Source organism: Babylonia areolata, chromosome 8 (assembly GCF_041734735.1).
Source record: "Babylonia areolata isolate BAREFJ2019XMU chromosome 8, ASM4173473v1, whole genome shotgun sequence".
In the NCBI taxonomy this organism is placed as follows: domain Eukaryota; kingdom Metazoa; phylum Mollusca; class Gastropoda; order Neogastropoda; family Buccinidae; genus Babylonia; species Babylonia areolata.
The window spans coordinates 468,174-493,104 of NC_134883.1; the positions used below are offsets into that span (position 1 = coordinate 468,174).

The 24,931-nt window shown below is 38.2% G+C and overlaps 1 protein-coding gene across 3 annotated transcripts in view; it reads right to left on the reverse strand.

Annotated features, from left to right (window-relative positions):
- Window positions 1-19,398, reverse strand: part of LOC143284448 (putative E3 ubiquitin-protein ligase ariadne-2) — a 39,275-nt gene extending 19,877 nt beyond the window's left edge. The window contains exons 1-11 of one of the 3 annotated variants that reach the window (XM_076591085.1): window positions 19,323-19,398; window positions 18,272-18,361; window positions 16,775-17,005; window positions 15,661-15,728; window positions 14,823-14,892; window positions 11,252-11,402; window positions 10,183-10,304; window positions 8,035-8,144; window positions 7,096-7,213; window positions 5,051-5,116; window positions 2,445-2,495 (exon numbers count right to left, since the gene is read on the reverse strand). In XM_076591085.1, coding sequence (XP_076447200.1) covers window positions 2,445-2,495; window positions 5,051-5,116; window positions 7,096-7,213; window positions 8,035-8,144; window positions 10,183-10,304; window positions 11,252-11,402; window positions 14,823-14,892; window positions 15,661-15,728; window positions 16,775-17,005; window positions 18,272-18,280 — 996 coding nt within the window. In that variant the 5' untranslated portion in view covers window positions 18,281-18,361; window positions 19,323-19,398. Of the gene's footprint in view, window positions 1-2,334; window positions 2,386-2,444; window positions 2,496-5,050; window positions 5,117-7,095; window positions 7,214-8,034; window positions 8,145-10,182; window positions 10,305-11,251; window positions 11,403-14,822; window positions 14,893-15,660; window positions 15,729-16,774; window positions 17,006-18,271; window positions 18,362-19,322 lie in introns of all 3 variants that reach the window. The other 2 variants (XM_076591087.1, XM_076591086.1) reach the window with 2 other exon arrangements.
- Between the last annotated feature and the right edge of the window lie 5,533 nt (window positions 19,399-24,931).

Below are 24,931 nucleotides of genomic sequence, written 5' to 3' on the forward strand. Positions count from 1 at the left end.
TCATGGAGACAAAGGATGCACACTTGGTTCCCTGAAGACACCTGGGAGGCACTTCTGACAGTGACTCAACTTCATGGAGACAAAGGATGCACACTGGGTTCCCTGAAGACACCTGGGAGGCACTTCTGACAGTGACAACTTCATGGAGACAAAGGATGCACACTGGGTTCCCTGAAGACACCTGGGAGGCACTTCTGACAGTGACAACTTCATGGAGACAAAGGATGCACACTGGGTTCCCTGAAGACACCTGGGAGGCACTTCTGACAGTGACAACTTCATGGAGACAAAGGGTGCACACTGGGTTCCCTGAAGACACCTGGGAGGCACTTCTGACAGTGACTCAACTTCATGGAGACAAAGGATGCACACTGGGTTCCCTGAAGACACCTGGGAGGCACTTCTGACAGTGACTCAACTTCATGGAGACAAAGGATGCACACAGGGTTCCCTGAAGACACCTGGGAGGCACTTCTGACAGTGACTCAACTTCATGGAGACAAAGGATGCACACTGGGTTCCCTGAAGACACCTGGGAGGCACTTCTGACAGTGACAACTTCATGGAGACAAAGGATGCACACTGGGTTCCCTGAAGACACCTGGGAGGCACTTCTGACAGTGACAACTTCATGGAGACAAAGGATGCACACTTGGTTCCATGAAGACACCTGGGAGGCACTTCTGACAGTGACTCAACTTCATGGAGACAAAGGATGCACACTGGGTTCCATGAAGACACCTGGGAGGCACTTCTGACAGTGACTCAACTTCATGGAGACAAAGGATGCACACTGGGTTCCCTGAAGACACCTGGGAGGCACTTCTGACAGTGACAACTTCATGGAGACAAAGGATGCACACTGGGTTCCCTGAAGACACCTGGGAGGCACTTCTGACAGTGACTCAACTTCATGGAGACAAAGGATGCACACTGGGTTCCCTGAAGACACCTGGGAGGCACTTCTGACAGTGACAACTTCATGGAGACAAAGGATGCACACTGGGTTCCCTGAAGACACCTGGGAGGCACTTCTGACAGTGACTCAACTTCATGGAGACAAAGGATGCACACTGGGTTCCCTGAAGACACCTGGGAGGCACTTCTGACAGTGACTCAACTTCATGGAGACAAAGGATGCACACTGGGTTCTCCCACACTGACGATGACCATCTGAAGCCATGTTATTATAACCTTTTTATGTCTTATGTCTACTTTTAGTATGCTATTTCATGCCTATTTTATTCATATCCTTTGAATGATTTTGAGTTGCACATGTATGGCTGTGATGATGCATATATGATTTACTCAAGTCACCTTTTAAAGGTTTCTGTTGTGTTGTTGTTACCTACTGTGATTATTTATTGTATGCATGGGTTGCCATCTAAACATATTATGTCTTTTATTGTATACATGTTGAATGACTGTGATTTCCGTGTATTCTTTATGTGTTTTACACCACAAATGAATTTCTCTTGTTGAGATAATAAAGTATTCTGTAATCTGTAAGCACCAAGCTGGGAAGACACAATCCTGCCGACCTCCAAGCAAACACACCACCTTCCCTTTTCTCCTGCACAGAGCGCTGCAGACACTGCCACTCCTGCAGAGGATTTTTCAAACACACATCCTGCTGTTCTATGATCCTTCAGGATCACAGAGGCCCAATGAACAGCAGAGAAGTGATTTAGCAGCAGTGTGGAGTCTTCTTCACTGATTCATTAACAGTTCCTTGTGTACAGCCAGCATAGATATTGTAACAGGAGGAGCTCAAGTGTGGCTGTATGTGGGGAAACCAGGAAGAGCAGCGAAGGGTCTATGCCAGGGAAACAACACTAACAGTGAGTGCTAATTTGCTGAACAAACAATTCTGATATAGAATGTCAGTGCACTGACATCATCGGTGACCCTAAAGCATGAAGCACTTCCGTGTATGATTGACGAATATCTTCAATCAAGAAGCACTTCCATGTATGACTGACGAATATCTTCAATCAAGAAGCACTTCCATGTATGACTGATGAATATCTTCAATCAAGAAGCACTTCCATGTATGACTGATGAATATTTTCAATCAAGAAAAAGTGTGACCCATTCTTTTCCTTTTTCAATTCAAGTTACTGATTAATGAATCTTTCTGTCCTTTGCTTTCCAACATGGCACAAGCACCCTTGTGACAGGTTTTTCAACATGTACACAGTGAAGAGCTCTGAACAAACCACAAGACTGCATCAACACGTCTCCATCCTCGACAACTGCACTGATGTGTGTGTGACTCAATGACAAAGAGACACAATGACACTGATGGCATAAAAGACTTCATGCATCACTTACCATGTGATTGCAGCCGCCATTTTTCTCAATGCACACATGGCATTTTGGACACTGCAAATGAAATGAGACATTTCAGCTATGCACGCAACAAACCTCAGGTTGGATCTTACCATATGATTGCATCCTGCGCTTTTCTCTATGCACACATGGCAACTGGGACACTGGAATAAAGAGAACAGAAATAAATGATGACATAGAAACTAAAACAACTGTGCTGAAAACCCATTCCATACAATCCTGGACTTCCTTGACCAAACACTTTGACACAATCTCAAATTCTGAATTTCTAATCAGATTTTATCTCACTGGCCATCAACTGGTATTTTTAAAGAAAAGGTGACAACAGCTTCTTTAACTTCTGGCAGAAATGTTTAATTCCATTTCTAAAATCAGTACCTAATTCACTTTTGAAAACCATGATCTAACATGCTGTCTGACATAAATGTTTTATTCCATTTTTAAAATCAACATCTTGATTTTGCATCAGAAATCCAACATGTGACATGTCATCTAAAACTTGTGAAAAAGAAATCTTAATTTCTAAGGACAGACACAAACACAAATAAAAAGCTGGTGTGAATATCAAACAAACATACTGTTCAAAAGCATGGAAATATCACCAACCAAGTTACAGAAACATACTTTCTTTTGCAATTTTAAGAACCATGTTTCATTTTCTTAGTCTTTTCTTTTATTCACCTTCTTTTTCAGAGTGCTGGTTCTATCATTCCAAATTCTCCCTTTCAACCTGATCAAAAATCATGTCCTGGCTAGCATTAATATCCACGAATGCTTTTACATTTGATTCTAACAGTTACATTTTACACGATAACCACCATCAAAACAAAATGATGGTTTTCCTTGGTCAGTGTATCATTTTTCCAAGTTGTCAATGTCGTGAGCCATAAGAGATAAAAGAGAACTCCCCTGTATCAAGACAAGACATATAAATCCATCAACAATAAAAAATTTTAAAATATAATCTATTGTATTCTAAAAGTATCTTTTATATATCATATGTCACAGCTTTATTCTCCCACACCCAATTTTATTCATAAAGGTTAAAAAGAAGAAAAAGAAAAAAAAAACCAACAACAAAAAAACAATGTTTATAACAAGAAATAAATCTCATTAAAAAAAACTTGTATTAAAAAGATTCACACCTTAAATAAAAATGATAAAACTTTCAAACTATATCTCCTACAATATTTCAATACAGTGTTTTCCACAAACACAGCAACCTTCTATATTCACCCCACTACAATGCATTACACCACACTGCACTGTATTACACTACACTGCATCAAAGTACACAGAACTGCAGTACACTATACTGCACTGTATTACACTACACTGCATCAAAGTACACAGAACTGCAGTGCATTTCACTACACATAGTACACTATACTGCACTGTATTACACTACACTGCATCAAAGTACACAGAACTGCAGTGCATTTCACTACACATAGTACACTATACTGCACTGTATTACACTACACTGCATCAAAGTACACAGAACTGCACTGCATTTCACTACACATAGTACACTATACTGCACTGTATTACACTACACTGCATCAAAGTACACAGAACTGCACTGCATTTCACTACACATAGTACACTATACTGCACTGTATTACACTACACGGCACAGCATCAAACCACACATGCACTGCACTACACTGCATTACATAACATTGCACTGCATCAAACTACACATGCACTGCACTACACTGCATTACATAACACTGCACAGCATCAAACTACACATGCACTGCACAGTAATATGCTACATTGCACTGCATTACATTGCACTGCATTTCACTACACACTCACTGCACTGCGTTAGTCCATAATCTGCAAAATAATACTGCATTAAACTTGACTGCACTACAATGCATTACACTATACTACATCATACTACACTGCACTACATTATGCAATGCCACACTGCATTACACTACACATCCACTGAATAACACTAAACTACACAGTACATATCTGCACTAAACTAAACTACACTACACCACTAGTCAGTACACGACATTTCACTCCATATCAATTCAATTCAATTCAAAATACTTTATCGTCTGCTTCTCGCAAAATAGAAAATCATCATCCACACTAACTGCATACCTCTGCACAACATACCACACCACATCAACCATTGCACATGCACAAGATGATCAAACTGTGGTACCAGATGAATCACCACCACACATATGAACAGCACAATGCAGAACGTACACTTGACCAGAGTGAGTGTGTGTCACAGTGTGTGTCACAGTGAGTGTCACAGTGTGTGTCACAGTGAGTGTCACAGTGTGTGTCACATTGTGTGTCACAGTGAGTGTCACAGTGTGTGTGCACGGTGAGTGCAATGAGTGTGAAAAGGCAGGGGCTTGTCTTGATCCACATCAGGTCAATGCTGCATTTTTGCAAAGACCAAAATTGAACACAAATACTGTAAACTGCCAAGTAAGTGCCCACACCCACTTTACACAAATTTCAAGAATAAGTTGGCGGTGGCCATTTACCGGGTACTTTTTACCCAGCTTACTGGGAACAGCCGGTTTTGTTTACTACTGACCCCCCCTGGGTGAAGCAACACATTCATGGATACTTACCAAAAATAAGTTCTAACTGAAAAAATACTGTGGCGCCCCTTTTAGCAATTTACCCAAGTCTGGACATGTTTTACATGCATACTTACTTCTTTTGCGTTCTTCATGATGTACTCTACTGATTTGAGTTTTCCAACTGTCTCCTTCCACCTTTCCTTTAAAAATGTTGTAATTCCACATCGAAAAGAAAAGTATTAGTTGAGAATCCGTTTTTATTCAATGTATCATTGATAAACAGCTAGAACTATGATATATATGTAAACGCAATCCATGTGGACTATCCAAAACCAACAACACATTTTCTATCAAATACAAACAACAAAATTAACTACATTATGTTATCTGTGTAGACTGCTATCAATTAACAAAACATTTTCCAACCAATAAAAACAAAAAAACTAACCGTGCTATGTAAAACATGTACATTGCCAACAACTGACAAAACGTTTTCCACTAAACAAAGACAATGTAACTAACTGACATGATAGGCCGAAACGTGTACTTTTTCAACAATTCAGCTTAGCATTTGATCTCTGCTTGTTTTAGTGTTCTTTTGCCATAAGATGCCTGCAACCTTGGTAGCACATAATTTCCTTTTCAGCCACAGTTCAGTTCATGTACTGACACCTTCTGTGTTAGAATTTGCCAGTGGCATAAATTCTGTGAAGGGTTTCACAACTTACAAAATCATTTCTTTCTTCTTCATTTCTGTTTTCACGATTACATAAAGCAAGATCAGGTTACTGTTTATTTTTCACACCCTTCTCAATCTCTTTTTCAAAAATATTTTCTCCTTTCACGTGTTTCCTCGTTTTCACAATCCAGTTGCTGCAGCTAATGTGAAACTGGGAAGAGATTAAGTTGATTTCTGCAAGCTGTAATGCCCTCAAAGACTGACAACAAACCAACTGCTGATATACAGAATGGTAATTTTTTTTTTTTTATCCATACATGGTCTTTTTGAGAGTTTAGCTGACTACTTGGGGGTCTGTCTTACTGGTTGGAAAATGGACTGCTTCACTTTCTGACATCAACAGACAGCCCCCCTACACTTTTCTACCATTCTGCTCAACACACCTCCTGATCAGGCCCCTGGGGCCCAGTTTCAGTTGCAATTTCTCACTAAAGCCTCCAAAATCTCATGCCTGTAACCCAGATAAAAGGATCTTCTTCTCCAAACAAACAAACCAAAAAAAATTTGAAATTAAAAAAAAACAACACTTCAGTAACAAACTTTTGTGCAATCTATGGTCTTAATCTGAATCTGAACAAGTTCAACATCCTTTTCCTCCAATCAAAGAAAACCAAAATGACACAAACTAAAAAAATAATAATAATAAAATAAAACAAAATGTCAGATATTTCAATAAACAAATGAAATACTTTTTTTTTTTTAAGTCAAAAGAAAACAAGAATTTCAATTTCAAGTAAAAAACAAACAAGAAGATGCACACACAAATGATCCTTCTTCTAAACACAACACAACTGCCTACTGAATAAGTTCTACAGTCATGGAACTGACAACAAACAAAAAAGAAAGAAAGCTTGCATTTATTGACAACATTTACAAATCCAGTTAGTAACATCTTGAGTTTGTAACTGGCAAAGTACAAAACATTTATGTTCAGCAAATGCAAAATACTCGTACAGGATGCTCTCTTTAACAGGAATGAAAAGATGTTTCGATATATATTTTTTAAAAAGCTTAGTCTTACACACACAGCACAAAGTAAACTGTTTTTCACAGTGGCAAGGTAACCAACAGTATTATTTGCAAGTGTTTCTAAATTCATATAATTCCTGATCTGGAATGTTCTTGCGTTATTGTAAGGGTGTGAGTGACGAAGAAAAAGGCCACTCCAAGCATTACATGGACACCCAAAAACCTCACATAAAATCCGACACATTTGCTGATACTTTTGTGCTCGTGCCAGCTACATTACACAGTGGAGAGAAGCAAAGCACAGGAAAGATGCAGCACAGGGATGACAGGAGTCAAGCAACAGAATGCCAAGCACCACAACAAACATGTTCATACTCACCACGCTGGCTGAGGCACACTGACACAAAACCCAACTCACCCCTGCAACTAGTAACAGGCAGCTAGCACACAGGACAGGACACCTTAACTCACGTCTTTAGTGTGCGCGCTGATGTAGTTGGCAGTTTCCGAGTCATCGGCACATTTGGTCAGCCATTTTTTAATGACATCACAGTCAGTGGGGGCATGGTACTCGATACCACAGCGAAAGCTGCAGACATACATCATCGCTTTTCTTTTTCACAACAAGTAAAATGGCAAAGAAAATTTCACACTAAAAAAGCTTTAAAGGCTGCCTGTTCAAATCTTCACCAACACACAAACTGCAAAGAAAATTTCATAACAACTTATTCTTTGATAATTTATTTGCTTTTATCTTCATTGATCAGTGATTCTTCCCTCTAAACCTGTAGGAGAAAGTGTGTCTCTTTTAGCGGACATACATGGAGAAGAGGAATGCTTCAGTCAAAACTTTTAGCTGGACTCAAACTAATGATATTATTGATAATTACAATAAATCTTACTATCCTTTTTCTCAATCTCAGGCTAAAAAAATGTACAGGTATTGCAAACATAAAATATAAGAAGTGCTAAGTTTTTCATTTCACAGTGACCAGTTGAGTGTCTGGTGAATACAAGGCTTTCTTTATTCTCACAAGACTTACTGATTGTAATACATGTATATCAAACCTGTAGTCATCTCTGTGCTTATGTTCCATAAAAATGTGTGTTACAATCTATAATTTTTTTTATTTAAAAATTTAAGAAGTGACAGATCTTACCAACCCACATTTTCTTCCTCTTCTTCCACAATTCCCCTTCCTCCCCTCCCTCTTCCAGCTTGTCACCCATCTCCACCTCTCCCACGACTAATATAAACAGATTAATAAAAAAAAAATCTAAAACAAAAAAAAAACAAAAAACACACACACACACCCATCCCCTTAAATTACTTTTAATTTTAATTAACATGATGACCCACAGTAAGACTGATGGGTCACAGTGCAATGTGTCATGAACAAAGAGACTTACCAGTAGACAGATTTACAGACAGAGCACTCCACTTTCTTGGCACGAGGTTCTTTGGCATGAATGATGACGGAACAGTTGGGACCAGGACAAAAGCGTAACTTGGGGTGACCCTGAAGCAGCAATTCAGAAACACAAACAGTCACCAGCCAATTTTACATCCAAAATGCTTCACTGACAGACACACAAACAGTCACCAGCCAATTTTACATCCAAAATGCTTCACTGACAGACACACAAACAGTCACCAGCCAATTTTACATCCAAAATGCTTCACTGACAGACACACACACAGTCACCAGCCAATTTGACAGACACACAGTCACCAGCCAATTTTACATCCAAAATGCTTCACTGACAGACACACACACAGTCACCAGCCAATTTGACAGACACACAGTCACCAGCCAATTTTACATCCAAAATGCTTCACTGACAGACACACAAACAGTCACCAGCCAATTTTACATCCAAAATGCTTCACTGACAGACACACAAACAGTCACCAGCCAATTTTACATCCAAAATGCTTCACTGACAGACACACAAACAGTCACCAGCCAATTTTACATCCAAAATGCTTCACTGACAGACACACAGTCACCAGCCAATTTTACACCCAAAATGCTTCACTGACAGACACACAAACAGTCACCAGCCAATTTTACATCCAAAATGCTTCACTGACAGACACACAAACAGTCACCAGCCAATTTTACATCCAAAATGCTTCACTGACAGACACACACACAGTCACCAGCCAATTTTACATCCAAAATGCTTCACTGACAGACACACAAACAGTCACCAGCCAATTTTACATCCAAAATGCTTCACTGACAGATACAGAAAGTCATTATCATACACTTATCCAATATGCATCACCAACGCAAATATACACAACAGATACAGACACAATCATCATCAAACATTCTATCCAAAATGCAGCATCAACAGAATTATACACAATAGACAGATAAATAGTCATCATCATACAATCCATAAAATATGCATCAACAACAAAAATATATGCAACAGATACACAGTCATCATTATACACTCCATCAAATGTGCATCATAAACACATCATGTCTACACCACCATGAGCAAGTGCCTGGGTGATCTTGTTAATGTATGTATGTATGTGTGTGTGTGTGTGTGTGTGTGTGTGTGTGTAAGAATAAGAATAACTTTATTATCTCCAAATGGAGAAATTTGGTCAGGTGCATTATCACAACATAGACAAATAAACAACATGGGGACCGTAACTGTAAAAGTCAACAACAGCTTTTACGAATATTACGAAGACACAAATGTAAAAAATATCACATACACCGTTTCATACATACATCCACACACTGCAGGTAATAACTGGTATTCTTAATGTAAAAACAGAAAGAATTAAGAAACATTATTTTGAATATAATTATAAGCATAGCCTACTATATTGCACATTGATAATAATAGCTAAGATAAGAATAAAGATAAACTGGAAAACCACAACCAGATAATCAGCACACACCCGCACCCACCCACCCCCCACACGTGGTTTACTTGATTAAACAAGAGTAATAAACATATGTTATCAAATAAAAGCATTTCACATATTCGCTTTTAAAATATTGCAATTAATCATTACATCTTAATTATTAACAGAAACATATTTAGAATATGGACGTTAGCATTAGAAATATTCCACTGTACATTCATCCTGCATATTGCACATTATTCATCCTACATATTGCACATTCATAATAACCAACTGTCACATTTTTAAGCTAAGTAAACACACACATACACACACACAACTAGAACAAGGTACAACCTATCATGCACGGACTTTCACACGTCTTACATGAGAGTGCGCACACGCGCGCACACACACACACACACAGTTCTCAAGAATTTAAAAGGTGGACTGAACGTGGAATAAAAGTCTTCAGAGCTCTGGATTTGAACTTAAAAGTTCTGAAGCGTCGCCCTGATGGCAATAGCTCATAATACTTTGCTAAAATATGGGTGTCCTCAGTTGCTATCTGCCTGCTTTTTTTAGCCACTGGACTTTCATTCATGTGTGTGTGTCCGTGCTGTGCTGTGCGTGCATGTGTGCAAATGCTGTTTGACAAGTGTCTGTGGATGTGTTCCCCTCACCTTGATGAGATCCATGAAGCAAAGTTTGGAGAACCGGTCTCGAAGCTTGGAGTCTGTCAGCACCTTGTACAAAAAGTCCTCCGGAACCAGAACCTTACACTTCTGACCCATGCACTCAATACCTGCAGAGCATCACAAACAACATTCTTCTCACCTACATCATGGGAGCTTCAATGCCTGCACTTCAACTACAAGCATGCAGGCAAACAACATTTTTCTAATTAAAAAAGATTTTCCATACATGCAAGTAGATAAAGGTCCAAAATATACCCATACAATAACAAACCAATGGTTCAATAAAAAATCTAAATTAAAGCATCAATAAGTAAAAAAAAAAGTGACGAACACTGTTTCAATTCAATTTTCATTTCACTAATGATTTTCTTTGTCATTTTCTTCTCTTTTTTTTTAACAGCAAGGCTGCCTATGTTCAGTATCATAGCAAAACATGACCCAAGAGATGCTTTAGTGGAAAAGCCGTTGCTCAGAGACAATCCCTCTCTCTTGGGCTCAGAAATTTGGGTCCAGGGGCACTAAGAGATTATTAAGTTTGGGAACTTCCTTGACTGCTTTCACTTCTTCTAAAAACTTTTTGATGTAAATTCACCATTTCCCTATTTATTATGAGCACGAAGAGAAAAGAGATGGTTAACCTCTTGTTATTCATACGGAATGCATGCCTGCTATCTAACTGACAATGGGAACACTTCAAGTTCAACAGTCCAGTTACTGAATCTTCCTACACACATGGTCATAAATGTACAAAAAGACAGTGACATGACCATGTGCAAAAACACATACATACACACACACACTGTATACTACCCCATGTTGTTAGGTTTAAAAAAAACCAAAAAACACTCAGCCACTACATTCATAATCACATATCCTTTATTCCTGGACATCCACACAAACATACCAGACTCTCCTTACCATCACCCCCATCCACTCCCTACACCCATCTTACCTTTGCCCCCTTCCCTTCCCTCCCCATGTTTTGAATCGTAGACCATGGCCAATAAAACAACTTTGTTCAATAATCTGCTCTCTCCTTACAATCGCCACCTACCCATGGTGACCCCCTCCTCTATCTGGAAGCGAAAATGCATTTCCCAGCAGGATGGGCAAAAGTGGTGGCCACAGGACAGGCCCATGAATTTGTCCCTTGGGTAGTTTTCCACACAGACAGGGCACACGGGACTGCTGTCTATCAAAAAATCCTGAAGACAACAAAAGCACAGAAAACTTATTTTGTACATCTCAACTGGAAAGGCAAAAGCGAAACAACAGCATTCCTTCTTTGCACTGGTGGCTGCAACTTGCGCTTGCCCTAGCATACACCTGTAAGCAACTTGCAAATATATTTCAGAGCAGGGTTTTGGTGTTTGGTCCTATTTTCCATCTAACATGTATTAACCCAATGGTTCTTTGTTTGGTTTGTGTGTGTGTGTGTGTGTGTGTGTGTGTGTGTGTGTGTGTGTGTGTGTGTGTGTGTTTCTCTCTGTGTGTGTGTGTGTGTGTGTGTGTGCGTGCTCATGTATGGATCCTGTATGTTGTGTGTGTGTTCACTGATATATATGACTTGTATGTTTACTTTCCAAAGATCTTTCCATTCATTTTTCTTGTTTTCATTAACAACTATCCTTTCCCAGTCTGTTTCAATTTAGTTTTGTAAAACTAAACTGGTGGTGTGTGTCCATCGAGATCGATGATGACCATCGTTGTCATCCAGCTGGGGGATGGGGGGAGGGTGGTGGGGGGGGGGGATGCTCATGAATCTATCTGTGAAAGGTCAGTATGGATGACTGATGGCTTGCGCGATGAGTTTGTTTAAAGTGAAGAGGAGTTGCGCAACGTCGACCTCACTCTCTCGTCCGGGTCCACCAATTTCCAGTGGCAAGACTAAGTCGAGACGACTGGAGGATGAGCACGGATGCAGTGGATGACCAAGATATCCTTTCGGTGTCTCATCTTGCTCTCTGCACTCCACAGTGCGTTGCTGTAACTGCCTTCCTCTCCGTTGAACCGATAGGTTTCTTCCGCAGATTCTACCGGATCCAGACTTCGCATGCATGGGTAGACACACCCCGGGGGCCAACTGCGTGTGGCATGCACACAGCACGGTGGAACTAGATGGCCGTCGGTGGCTCTCCTGAGCCGACGCCCTTTTATGGATCTCGTTTTTAATTCCATAAGGTTGTCTAGCCACCTGCCTCACCAGTCCCGGAAGGGAGCGGTGAGAGTGCCGGTTTAGTCGCCGGCAATCCGACCCTGAACAGGTTGTACTGGATTTCAGGTTACCAGTAGCAGATCTAGTGACCTGACCTGACAGATAAAACTAAACTAATCATAAGATGAACAACAAATAATGACTATGATTAGGTAGGTCTGGTCACTATGTAATGCTGTGTAACTATGGCTGACTCATCATATTTTTAAGACTTTTCACTTCGCCCTAGCAAGCACAATACTGCATACATTGAGCTGAGAAATTCAGCTGAAAATAAAACCACTTTTGTTTGTTTCTCTAAGTGTTTCTTTTTTTGTGTGTAAGGCAGTGTGAGCAAAACTGATCGCCCCAAGTGGAGTAACCTTCGCTCTTCAAAATGTAGCGCTGTAAAATTTAAAAAGTTTACTGATGTCTGCTTCTGGTCTGAGAGGGTTGGTGACAAAAATAGGTTACGGAGATTGCTCCTCAAAACCAATGACTTAAGAGACCTATCAAATAAAAGATCACGTTCTCTACTTTTACCTGGGTGAAGTTTCCAACTGGTATATTTTACTTGATTTATACAAAAATGTGGCTCAAAATATACCTATTTTTCTTGATGCTCTACTGCACCTCTCGACAAAAATTAAATCTTTTAGATAATTAAAAAAAAAAAAAAAAAAAAAAAAAAATCTTTTAGATAAACCTACCATTGAAAAGTTCATTCCTTCTTCTATAAAACGCTTTATAAAACGACCAATAGGCTTTTAAGGAGCAGCGTCTATTTAAAAGTGGAGACCTTGTATTTTTTGTCACTGATCAACTAGATCTATTTTTAGATCTGTGGTTTCAATGCCCAGCTTCATAGCAGTCTTGTCGCATCGCTCAACGCAGTTCAGGTTTTGCTCAGATGTTTTGTAAACCAACATTATATCACTTATTTTAATAAGTATTTGAATGATAGTTTTCACAATTTTAGTTAGTGACATCATTTTCTGTTGTGAAAGAATTTTCTTTCTGACAATGAAAGACAGCCAAGAACTCTGTCAAAATAGCAGACGAATTTTTCAGTGAAAAGTTCACAACATACTCTATCTTTTTTCTTCTGTGTGTGTGTGTGTGTGTGTGTGTGCTTTTACTGGGGTTTTTTTGTGTGTGTGTGCACATACATAGGCACGTGTTTGTGCTTGTCGTGTGTTCACTCTTCATTTTAATGTCTTTTCACTAAAAGTGATATTAGACGAGGGTAGGGGAAAAAATTGAGGCAGGGAAAAGAAATAACTGTGTATGCATGCGAGTATGCGAAAGTATGTGTGCGTGCATATGTGCATGCATGTGTGTGTGTGTGTGTGCTACCTGCTGGTGGTAGATGTGATAGAGAGAAACAAGTAAAAGATTTTGCACACTTTCGTGCTTCTGAATTTCAAATGTTTGCAGTTACTTGAATGAGGAGGCAAAGAGAGAGAGAGAGACAGAGAAATAGAAAAAAAAAGAGAAAAACAAATAAAAATAACACTACCAGGGGCACCTTTGATGCTGTATTGTAAGAATGTTGTTACCTTTTAACCTTTTTAAACTTCAGCACTGATACAGACCATGCTTTAGTTCAGTTGGATGTCTGTACTTTAGAACTGGTACGATCAGCTAAACAATTATATAAAGTGATGCATACATGTTGATTTTGACTTCATGTTGGGAAATAAACATGAAAAATGTCTAAAAGGATAATCCTTTTTAGCATTATTGCCGCACATTATCCCCAAGGCATTTTTTTCTCATATAATCATAACAAAAGCTGTCATTTATCAAGATTTATTATTAACATTTGTTGTCTTGGAAGTCAACAGTCTTTCCTGAACCTGAAAATATCTTAAATATTTATGTAGCTGCAATAGTTTTTGTGTTTCGGTCATTTTAATACCACTACCATCAAAACTGCAGGATCGGATGTGAAGAAAATTTGCATTTTCCACATAATTTATGACACTGGCATTCAGCCAGTAACATTAACAGCCAACTGAAAAAAATCTGAGGTATTTCGTGTACTATGTAGATTATATATGAAGAGTTTGGATAATAAGAATGTATTGGTTGCAATTCTACATGGGTTCCAAAATATCATTTTGGAGATTTGCTAAAATCACCAATTTTTTTTCAAAAATTCAAAACTCAATATCTCAAAAACTATTTGAGATATTGCTTTGAAATTTGGTGTGGCTTTTTACTTTATTGCACTCTTTCATGCTTGCAAATATATAACCTGCTATGAATTTGAAAATTTGGCTGGACCTACCCACTATGATTCCGATTTGTGAAGTCTGAGGTCAATCAATTTCAATGCATAACACATGATGAATATCATCAAGAAAATAGACAATTCAAGTTCCACCAAATCACAGCTGATACTTGTCTGTTGAAAAAGCTCACATACCTGTTCTTTTTTATCTTTCGCACAGGAAATATTGGATTCTACAAGCAGTTTTTCCTGGTCTTGCTGGTATCTGAAAGAAAAAAAAAGTCTTTAAAATTAAAATTCTGTTGTTCTGCTGAGCACAAGTACAGTTAACTGAGAGAGGGAGGGAGAAAGAGTGAGAGAGGGATAGAGATAAAAAATAAAAAAAAATTAAAAAAAAAAAGGTATGGAGGAACAAAGAAAAATACAGTGGTACTTCTTCAGGGGTATATATATCATAATTCATAGTATGTCTTATTTCATTATAATATATTTCATCATATTGTATTGTATCATATCATATTATATCATATTATCTTATATCACAATATATTCATATTTTTATTAGATAAGATTAAATAAGTTCTAACAGTACTTTAAATCAAAGCTGTTTAGCCTTTCTCATCACACTATATTCAGTAAATTTCTTCATATAACTTTTTTTTTTTTTTTTTACACACAGAGCAATAAACCCAGAACTTTCCTGTTCTGTTTTCCTTTGAGAAGTCCAAATTTTCAGACATGTCAGAACACACCCACAGTCATTAACAGTACAAAGATCATTAAATAACACTACCCAAAATGACATGGCACAGCAAAGTAAGTGACCAAAAAGAGATTATGCTTTACAGAATAACATCTTTATACTACAGTCAGTATTCTACACAGGGTATTTTCCTCCTCCTGAGAACAGTAGACAGACATTAAAATTTTTTTTTTACAACATTAGAATGAGTAGAAGAAATTAACATCCTTAAAACACATACATTATGTGAACATTGTTGGGAAATAAAAAATAGAAAAAAATGCTGAGTACCTTTCAATAATGTAATCTGCCTGCCACCCACCTACGTGTAGCAACATCTTTGCCAAGGAAGGTGACACCTGCAAATCAATCTACAAACATGTATCGGTGAACATGTGCTTATCTTCCATTATATTTGCCATTTATCAATCTGGGTTATAATACATTTCCAACACAATGTCTATCGAAAGTACACAGGAACCAACACCATTTGAGACCACACAGCTGACTTCTAAGGAAAAACCATCAAATAAAAGTCTAAAGCTTAACTATCCATTTAGCTTTATGGATGGAAAAAATACCCAAGTAACCCAAAATATTCAACAGAAAGTATTAACTACAAAAACAAACAACAAAAAAGGCACTATTTCCCTTTTTAAACATAAAATTTCTATAGTAGCCAGACAATAAATCTCTTGAACAGATACCATTTTCTTTTTAAGTCCTGTTCAAATGCATTCATTAAATGTACAACTGTATTCTTACAGTCTCAAGGACAAACTCAACAAAGATTAATGTATTCCTATGCCATGATAAACTGAGGAAACAAGAATTAAAAGATACATTTTTGTATCAAAATCAGCATTCCTATCAAGTCTTGCTGCTTGCAACTTCGATTTCCTCCTTGGATTCAGTTTTAAAATTCCAATTCAGTATGCCCAACAGTTTGTAGGAAATTCATACTGTGATACATACACATGTGCATGCAATGTATCATCGCTTAACTGAGAAAAAAAGGGGAAAAAAAAACAAAAGAATCACTGCATGTCTGATTATAGTATACTATGATTTTAGATTATGATCTGGACTTATGAACAAAGTGATTTACTGATAATAAAGATCACAACTGCAAAATATCAATAATACTGTGTACCAAAGTACCACTGTGTGAAGTTTGACACTGCAGATTAAAAACATTCGGAGAAGATGCCAATATCTAGCTGATATAAGTGTTACTGAATAAACCATGAATGCTCACACTGATTAAATATATAGGAAAGCAAAGAATCTCAGATACAGATAAAGCTATTTAATGAAGACAGGCAGACAGGAGAAATGAAGAGGAGAAACCAGCACAACAGAAACAGTCAAATACTTTTTATTGTTCTTGTCATTATTTACTAACCTTCAACGCTGAACACAACACTTCAACCTCCTCATTCAACAACCTCTCTGCGTCCTCTGTCTGCAGTATCGTGTACTCAAAGTACTCTGGATCATCACTCCTTTTGGGTTTGTCTATGTCCAGGTCATCTGTGTTGTCATTATAGTAGTTGGCAAATTCTTCATCTTCTTCCATGTCCTCTGACTCACTGTCATCAGACACTGGATCAGATAGCTGTCTCTTCATGTCTGCCTGTGAGGAACAGCAGAAAAAAAAAGATTCATGAAACATTTGATATTTCCATCATAAAACTTACTTAACAGCTGAATCATATAAGAAAATTCAAAACATCAAAAATTACATTTATAACATTCTATTATTCAGCTAATGAATTGGGTTTTACAGCTGAACTTGCATATAACATATAAGTTATACTATATGAAAATATATATATTGATTTTTAAATGATTTGAATTTTTCTTAGAAATTTCAGCTGTTGAGTCAGACTTATCACTGAAATACTGAATGCTTCAGTTTAAATATAAGCTAATCTTTCCTCTGTCTTTCTCTCAAGTTTTGTTCATTTTCAATTCTTATTTTCAAACAACGACATTGACAAAAGATAATGAAAATTATCTTAAGATGTTTCTTAATCTGGTTTTCTTGAAATAAAAGAACACACACACACACACACACACACACACACCACATGCGCATGATTTCCCACAGTTTTTTGACCACTGTAATCATAAGAATGTAACATAAAATATTTAATACCCATGTTATAATTAATATAAAGAAACACTTTTGCACAATGTTAAGTACTAAATGTCAGTATTGCATATTTGTCAACTTCTAAGCATTTCTAAACAGACTGATTCATTGTAAATCCATCCCATGACTCTTATCTAACCACAGTACATTTACTAGGCCCTTAGGTCTGTAAAATTAGTATTTATTGATTAAAACTAATATTTACTACAAGATGATATGTATAGAAATATCAATTAACACAGGGCATGGCATCAGATACACACTAAAACAGTTACTGATCCACTGGGTTTAATGTTGTTATTTTAATTTTATCACTCACTGCCAATGTTTCTGAAGATCAATAACTGTTACTGAAGTCAAACAAAACCAATCATCTACCAACATGGACAACACATCTCTCTCTTCAACATCTCACCACTCTGACTCAATTCACAATACCTCTTCTTTTCAGGAACAAAAATCTCAAGAAAATAAATGATATGAATCATCATGCCAAACTATTTGCTTAAAAGTGAAAATTGAAATGTCATGAAGCTATTTTCGTATCCAAGGGAAATTATCGAATCAATATAAATAATTTGATTCTCTATCTAGCAAACAATTTTTTTTTAACAAGTGTTATGCACAATACTAAATTACTGCTATGCAAAACATTATTCCATTTTTTACCTTTACTATTTACAGTTTTTACTGTAAAACAAAACAAACAAAAAAACGAAAGACTTTTTGATCATGGAAACTTACTTCCGACATGACAAAAGCTGTATCTGGAAACAAACTTTCTCCTTTCCTTCAGTCGTGTCCTGGCCCTTTATTTCCAAAGGCAGATAAAAACTGAAAATAACAGAAACATTCAAAATTAAAATCAAAGATTCTTAGGTTGTAGACAGAACCCAAGGTAATCAGTTACAGTTTTATACTGTAAATCTGTATTTTTAGGAAATTAATGAATTTCTTGAAGTTTTGAACTGATCAGGAAATGCATATGACAGCCAGTTATTGAGTTAATGACAGAGAAGTCAAGATTTTAATCAATTTTCCCTGAAATATAGACTAAAAAGATTGAAAGAATAAATAAAGCCATGATTTCCTGAGGGGAAAAGTCCTTAAATATCTGATAAATTAGCCTTGGGGCTTTTCACAAAAAGGAACACCATGTCTCTGCTTTAAAAACGTGAAAAACTTAGCTGTTGAAAACACGACAATGTCACAAGAAAAATATGCATTATAACTATACATACTAATATAGTATATATATATATATATAAGCATTCATAGCTCATGTGACTGCAGCTCTTATTTTTTGTGATGATAAACTGACATGCCTGACACCAATAAGAAACAAACAAAGAGTAATAGAGAATTGTTTCAATAATTATCTTTAATTTCCCTTTAAGAATTCCAAACGAAAAATTAATCTAAGCAAAATCGTCGACGAACTGCTTGAAATAATAACTGCATGCCAGGTCAGTTTCGGTATTTGACATTTCAGCTAGTATCACGTGTCGAGTGCCACGAGTGAATAAGAATCATTCATACCTTTAACACACGTGTATATTTTAAAACCAAAATCAGAAAATGGTTTGATAAAAATACTGCATTACTCATAGCTTTCCAAACACACTGAACCCTCGAATCTCGATGACTCCAACTCTGTACTACGGTCCGAGTTTTTCCAACACGGATTACACACATTGGAAGGTCTCATTTCTACAGAGAAAAATCAACGGCAATCAAAAAGACGCAAAATCAACTCTCAGAAGAAAAAGAGTTCTAAATGTTCACTAGAACCCACCAAGTTTTTTCTGAGAAATATCTGCACTCATCAGACGGAGTATGTTTTGGTTTCCCAACAAAGACCTTTTATAAAGAGGAAGTGACGTTCGGTCTTCTCGGATAGTTCCGGCTCTGTCTCTTATTGGTTGGTGTAATTTGACTACAGACCACTGATGCAAAATGAGGCAAAAACGTTCATGAAAACGTTTCAAACGACAAAATGAAAGTTTTGTTATATCTAACCATTTTTATTTGGCCTTTTCCACTGATTTTGGTCACTGGATACATACTTCCAAACACCCCAAATAACTCTTCCATGTATGTGCGTTCGTTCTTTGATTTTACGTCTTTTCTCTTTTGCCGAGTGGCTGACTTATGACTTGTTACGTGTGTGTGTGTGTGTGTGTGTGTGTGTGTGTGTGTGTGTGTGTGTGTGTGTGTGTGTGAAAGAGAGAGAAAGAGAGAGAGAGAGAGAGAGAGAGAGAGAGAGAGAGAGAGAGAGAGAGAGAGGTGGAGGCTAGTGGTTGAAGGGGGCTATGCAGAGAAAAGATAAGCCACAACAATGAAATCATCCAATCAGTACATATAAAAAGACAATCCTTCGACACAAAAAGTAAATTATGGTTTCCTATTATCTCCGGCAGTGTTTGCCACATACACAATAAATGTTTTTGCTTAACTCTAGCTCTCTGGAAAGCTTTCAGTCCTGTGCGTGATATAAGTGGTTGTCAGTCTATACTGAGCATTATACCTACGACTGAAAAATGTAACATTTTTGTTGTGCAATTTTTAGTTGTAAACCCCATTTCTTTGGGGAATGTCATCGGGACTAGTTTGAAATATGCTCTTTATTGAAGACTCAAGGATTCTGCAGCATTCTGAGACTGACTGATGGAAAATCATTTCAAAAGTAGTCTCTATTCTGTGTGCACCCTTTTTTGAGTTGCTCTACATGCCATTTTATTTCCTTAAAAACAATATGAGAAGGAACCCAGCAAAATCAAAGTTCTACGATGGTGCCTTTGGATCACAGCCTGTAACAAATGATTTTTTTTTTTTTTTTTTAATAATGTTTGGTCGAGTTTTTATTTAAAACAAATCTATATAAAAGACTTTTACACTGATTCTGAGTCAACCAAAAGTACTATTCTGAATGTATCTGCTTGGAAAATCTTCTTCTTCCTGCAATGTCCATCAGCCGTTAGTCCGTCTATTATTGACACGTGGGGAGGTGCGCAGCGTGGAGAGGGAGAGAGAAGAAAGGAGGGAAAAGAATTTTGGCCCTAACGATTATGGCACAACTGCATGCGGAGATGCACTCAGGCCTTCAGGCCCAAGGCCTTGTAGCAACCACAGTGAAGCTGCAGGCCCGAAAATCGCCGTGCCACCGGAAAAAAGAAAAGAAAAAAAAGGGTGGGGTGGGGTGGGGGAGTGGGGGGGGGGGGGGTTAATGTTTACTGTGATCTGGACACCTTGGGGATGAAGGTGTCCAAGGAGGGGGACTGGACTGTCTCAGCAGGGAGGGCATTCCAGTTACGGATGGTTCCGGGGGAAAAGGAGTAGCTTCTGTAATGTGTGCGGCATGTGATCTGCTGCTACTGGTTTGTGTGGTACGTTCTTCTGTTGTTTGCAGTCAGGTCAATGTGTGCGTTTTCATACGCTTTAGTTTTCCTTCACGGCTGTTGACTGTTCACGTCTGACAAGGGCTTTTGTTGTTGTTCAGTGTTGTTGTTTCACCGGCTGCGCATCAGTCGCAATTTTGAAAGAGCGAGAAAGAGAGTGTGTGTGTGACAGAGACATGTGACAGAGACAGCGACTTGACAGAGACACTAAGAGAAAAAACCCAGACAAGACAAGACAGCTGAGACAAATTCTTTATTTTCGAGGATAATAGATAAGCACTGGCGCGCTATTTTTCATCCAGTCCCCGCCCTGAAACAGGGTCTGCACTACACAATACTGCATTATATATATGTTATTGCATGATGCACTGAGAGACAGGCAGAGAGACAGAGAGACAGACACTAAGAGACAGGCAGACTCATAGACTGGAGAGATCAACATGTTGCACTGGCAGTGGTTAAAAAAAAGGGGGAAACTGAAGGAGAAACGCAGTGATTTTAACTTCCGAAATAATGTATTATTTTCAGATCTTAGACAGTTGCTTATCAACTGTCGATGCAGTGGAGCTAACCTAGCTATAATAGGCTCGTGACGGCCCGCAAAGTCATGTTCAAGCTTACCGGCATGAGATCGGATTTTGTTTAATATCCCGTCACACATGCTGATGATTTGTTCACATTTTGTTAAAAAAAAAAAGAAAAAAAGAAAAAAAAAAGAAATTCATACTTGAATGTTTTCGTTTAAAAGTTATATGATATAGTCAGATGAAAGGTCATGAATCAAAGATGAACATCCGTGAAATAAACAGTACCTTTGACCGAATGTGTTCTTAACTGTTTCTGTTTATAAAAATAGTTGTTGAAGTGTTGATGGGGAAGATGGAGAAAGGAGACTGATTTGTGATTTTAACTATGTGGATTGTGGGCATTTTGATGTATGTAACTTGAGTATTATTTTTAAGTAATTGGACTGGTTTTAAGTATTGTGACATCGTTTGAAGCATTGTGAAACTACTGTCAAGCATAGTTGTGACTTGTGTCAGATTTGTTGTTCATCTATCCGTCCAGCAAGTCTTCCAGGCGCTTACAGTATTGTGACATCGTTTGAAGCATTGTGAAAATACTGTCAAGCATAGTCAGTGTGACTTGTGTCAGATTTGTTGTTCATCTGTCCGTCCAGCAAGTCTTCCAGGCGCTTACACCAGTGAGGTCCAGTTACGGTTTACCGGCATTCCCATTATCATTTCTCATTAGTTAAGAAAACTGAATCTTCAAAATTGTCCAGTGTCCATATGCGCATTTTTTCATAAACATGATAATGTATAAGCAGTAACCACACGGATGCTGTCTTCAGACACTGAGGTGTCAAAGCAGATACTGTGATAGAATTGGAGTGGTCAATGAGGGTTCTGTGTCTTCAGACACTGAGGTGCCAAAGCAGATACTGTGATAGAATTGGAGTGGTCAATGAGGGTTCTCGCGAAATCTTCGTGTTCGAGACTGCATTTCTTCTTAAGTGGATGTATATAATAGTTTTCTAAGTTGAATTGGGCGGGAGATATCAGTTGCGTTGAGATTTGACATTTCTTGGTCACGGGCATCCAAGGTTTCAGTTTCAGTTTCACTTTCTCAAGGAGGCGTCACTGCGTTCGGACAAATCCATACACGCTACACCACATCTGTTGAGCAGATGCCTGACCAGCAGCATAACCCAATGCGCTTAGTCAGGCCTTGAGTGCATGCTTACATATTTGTGTACCTATGAAAGTGGATTTCATTTTTTATGTAATTTCGCCAGAGGACAACACTCTCGTTGCCATGGGTTCTTTTTCAGTGCGCCAAGTGCGTGCTGCACACGGGACCTCGGTTTATCGTCTCATCCGAAAGACTAGACGCTCAGTTTGATTTTCCAGTCAAACTTAGGAGAAAGGGCGAGAGCGGGATTCGAACCCACACCCTCACGGACTCTCTGTATTGGCAGCTGAGCGTCTTAACCATTCTGCATCCAAGGATGTGTGCTATCTCAGTGACAAGTGCGTGCGTACGTGCGTGCACGTGTGTGTGTGTGTGTGTGTGTGTGTGTGTGTGTGTGTTTGTGTGTGTGTGTACGTGTGTGTGTGTGTGTGTGTGTGTGTGTGTGTATGTGTGTGTGTGTGTGTGTGTGTGTGTGTGTTTCGCTGCGCCGGCTGAAATTTGCCACTGATTTCTTGGTCATGTTGACTGAGCAACCAACTGAAGGGAGTGTGCGATCAAAGTGACAATAAGCTGTGTGTACGTGCGTGCGTGCGTACACGTGTTTGTTTGTTTGTTTGTGTGTGTGTGTGTGTGTGTGTGTGTGTGTGTGTATGTGTGTGTGTGTGTATGTGTGTGTGAATGGCAGATCAGCACTGGAGTAGCACACTACCAACAAAACTATCGGCAACAAACAACATGATCGCCAAGAAGAGAGAGAGAGAGAGAGAGAGAGAGAGAGAGAGAGAGAGAGAGAGAGAGAGAGAGAGAGAGACAGACAGAGACAGACAGAGACAGAGACAGGGGAGAACTGAAGGAGAAAGAAAAAGAACATCAGACAGAAAGGCACAGAGAGTGAGAAGCTGCAGCTAGTTGAATCCTCGGCTATATATTTGCACATCATTTTTTTCCATTAACCCAAGTATGTACTTTTGTTCAAAGCAGATTTTATTCCATAAAATAACAACAAATGCAAAAAACAACAACCACCAACCAACCAACCAGACAAACAAACAATAACAGAACAATTATTCAACTAAAGTGAAAAATATATTTTCCCATTAACCCAAGTATGATAAGTATTAGTATCAGTAGCTCAAGGAGGCGTCACTGCATTCGGACAAATCCATATACGCTACACCACATCTGCCAAGCAGATGCCTGACCAGCAGTGTAACCCAACGCGCTTAGTCAGGCCTTGAGAAAAAAAAAAAAAGAAAAGAAAAAAAAAAGAAGATAAGTAAATAAATAATAATTATGATATTGTTTAAAAAAGAAGAAAAAAAAGGTAGTAGTAATGAAAATAATAATAAAATAATATGATATGATATCAAGTATGATAAAAACTCATGTACTTTTGTTCAGAGCAGATTTGATTTCATAAAACAACAACAAATGCTATAAAAAAGAAAAAAAAAGAAAGAAAGAAAAAAGAAGAAAAAAAGGAAAGAACAAAAAAACAGTAACAGAACAATTATTCAACTAAAGTGAAGTATCAAGAAAAGTGTTCCCAGACGGGATTTTGAAACAAACTTTCATAATATGTGTATTTTCATTTTTTACTCTGATGACTTTAATGAATACTGTGGCATTCACTGAGCGTATCATTTGAACACTTGTCATGAAAGGTTGGTAGAAATTGTTTGTTTGGTTGCACTTCGTATTTCCATGCAAGCGTGAAAGGATCATATCACTGTCCTTGACCTTTCATTTGACCTTCGCTGGATGTCGTTTTTGACTTCACACGGAAGCTCATGTGGGTCGTCCACGACCCATACCGCTGTCGCTTTTGACTAAACACGGAAGCTCATGTGGGTCGTCCTTGACCCATACCTTTAAAGAGACAAAAACCTGTATATTCCTCCAAAGCTTGTGTGGGTCGTGCACGACCCATACTTTGTAAAGAGACAAAAACCTGTATATTCCTCCAAAGCTTGTAAGAAAATATTGAAAAGGAAAACATATCGTAACGACTGATTCAGTCCACACACATTCGCTCGCACACGCACACACAGACTTACACAAACACATACACTCAGAAGAAACACACGCTCACGCATTCACACACACGAACCCACACTCCCACACAACTGATCACACACAAACGCATAATTAACACCACATGCACATACATACAAACCCTCACAGAGATAGATAGACTGAGACACTTTGACTCTTTACTGTCATTAGCTTAACAGCCCATGTGACAGGGGGGTACAGGGGACGTTACAGTGTCGTTTTATCCAATCATTACTGAGACAGAGAGAGAGAGAGA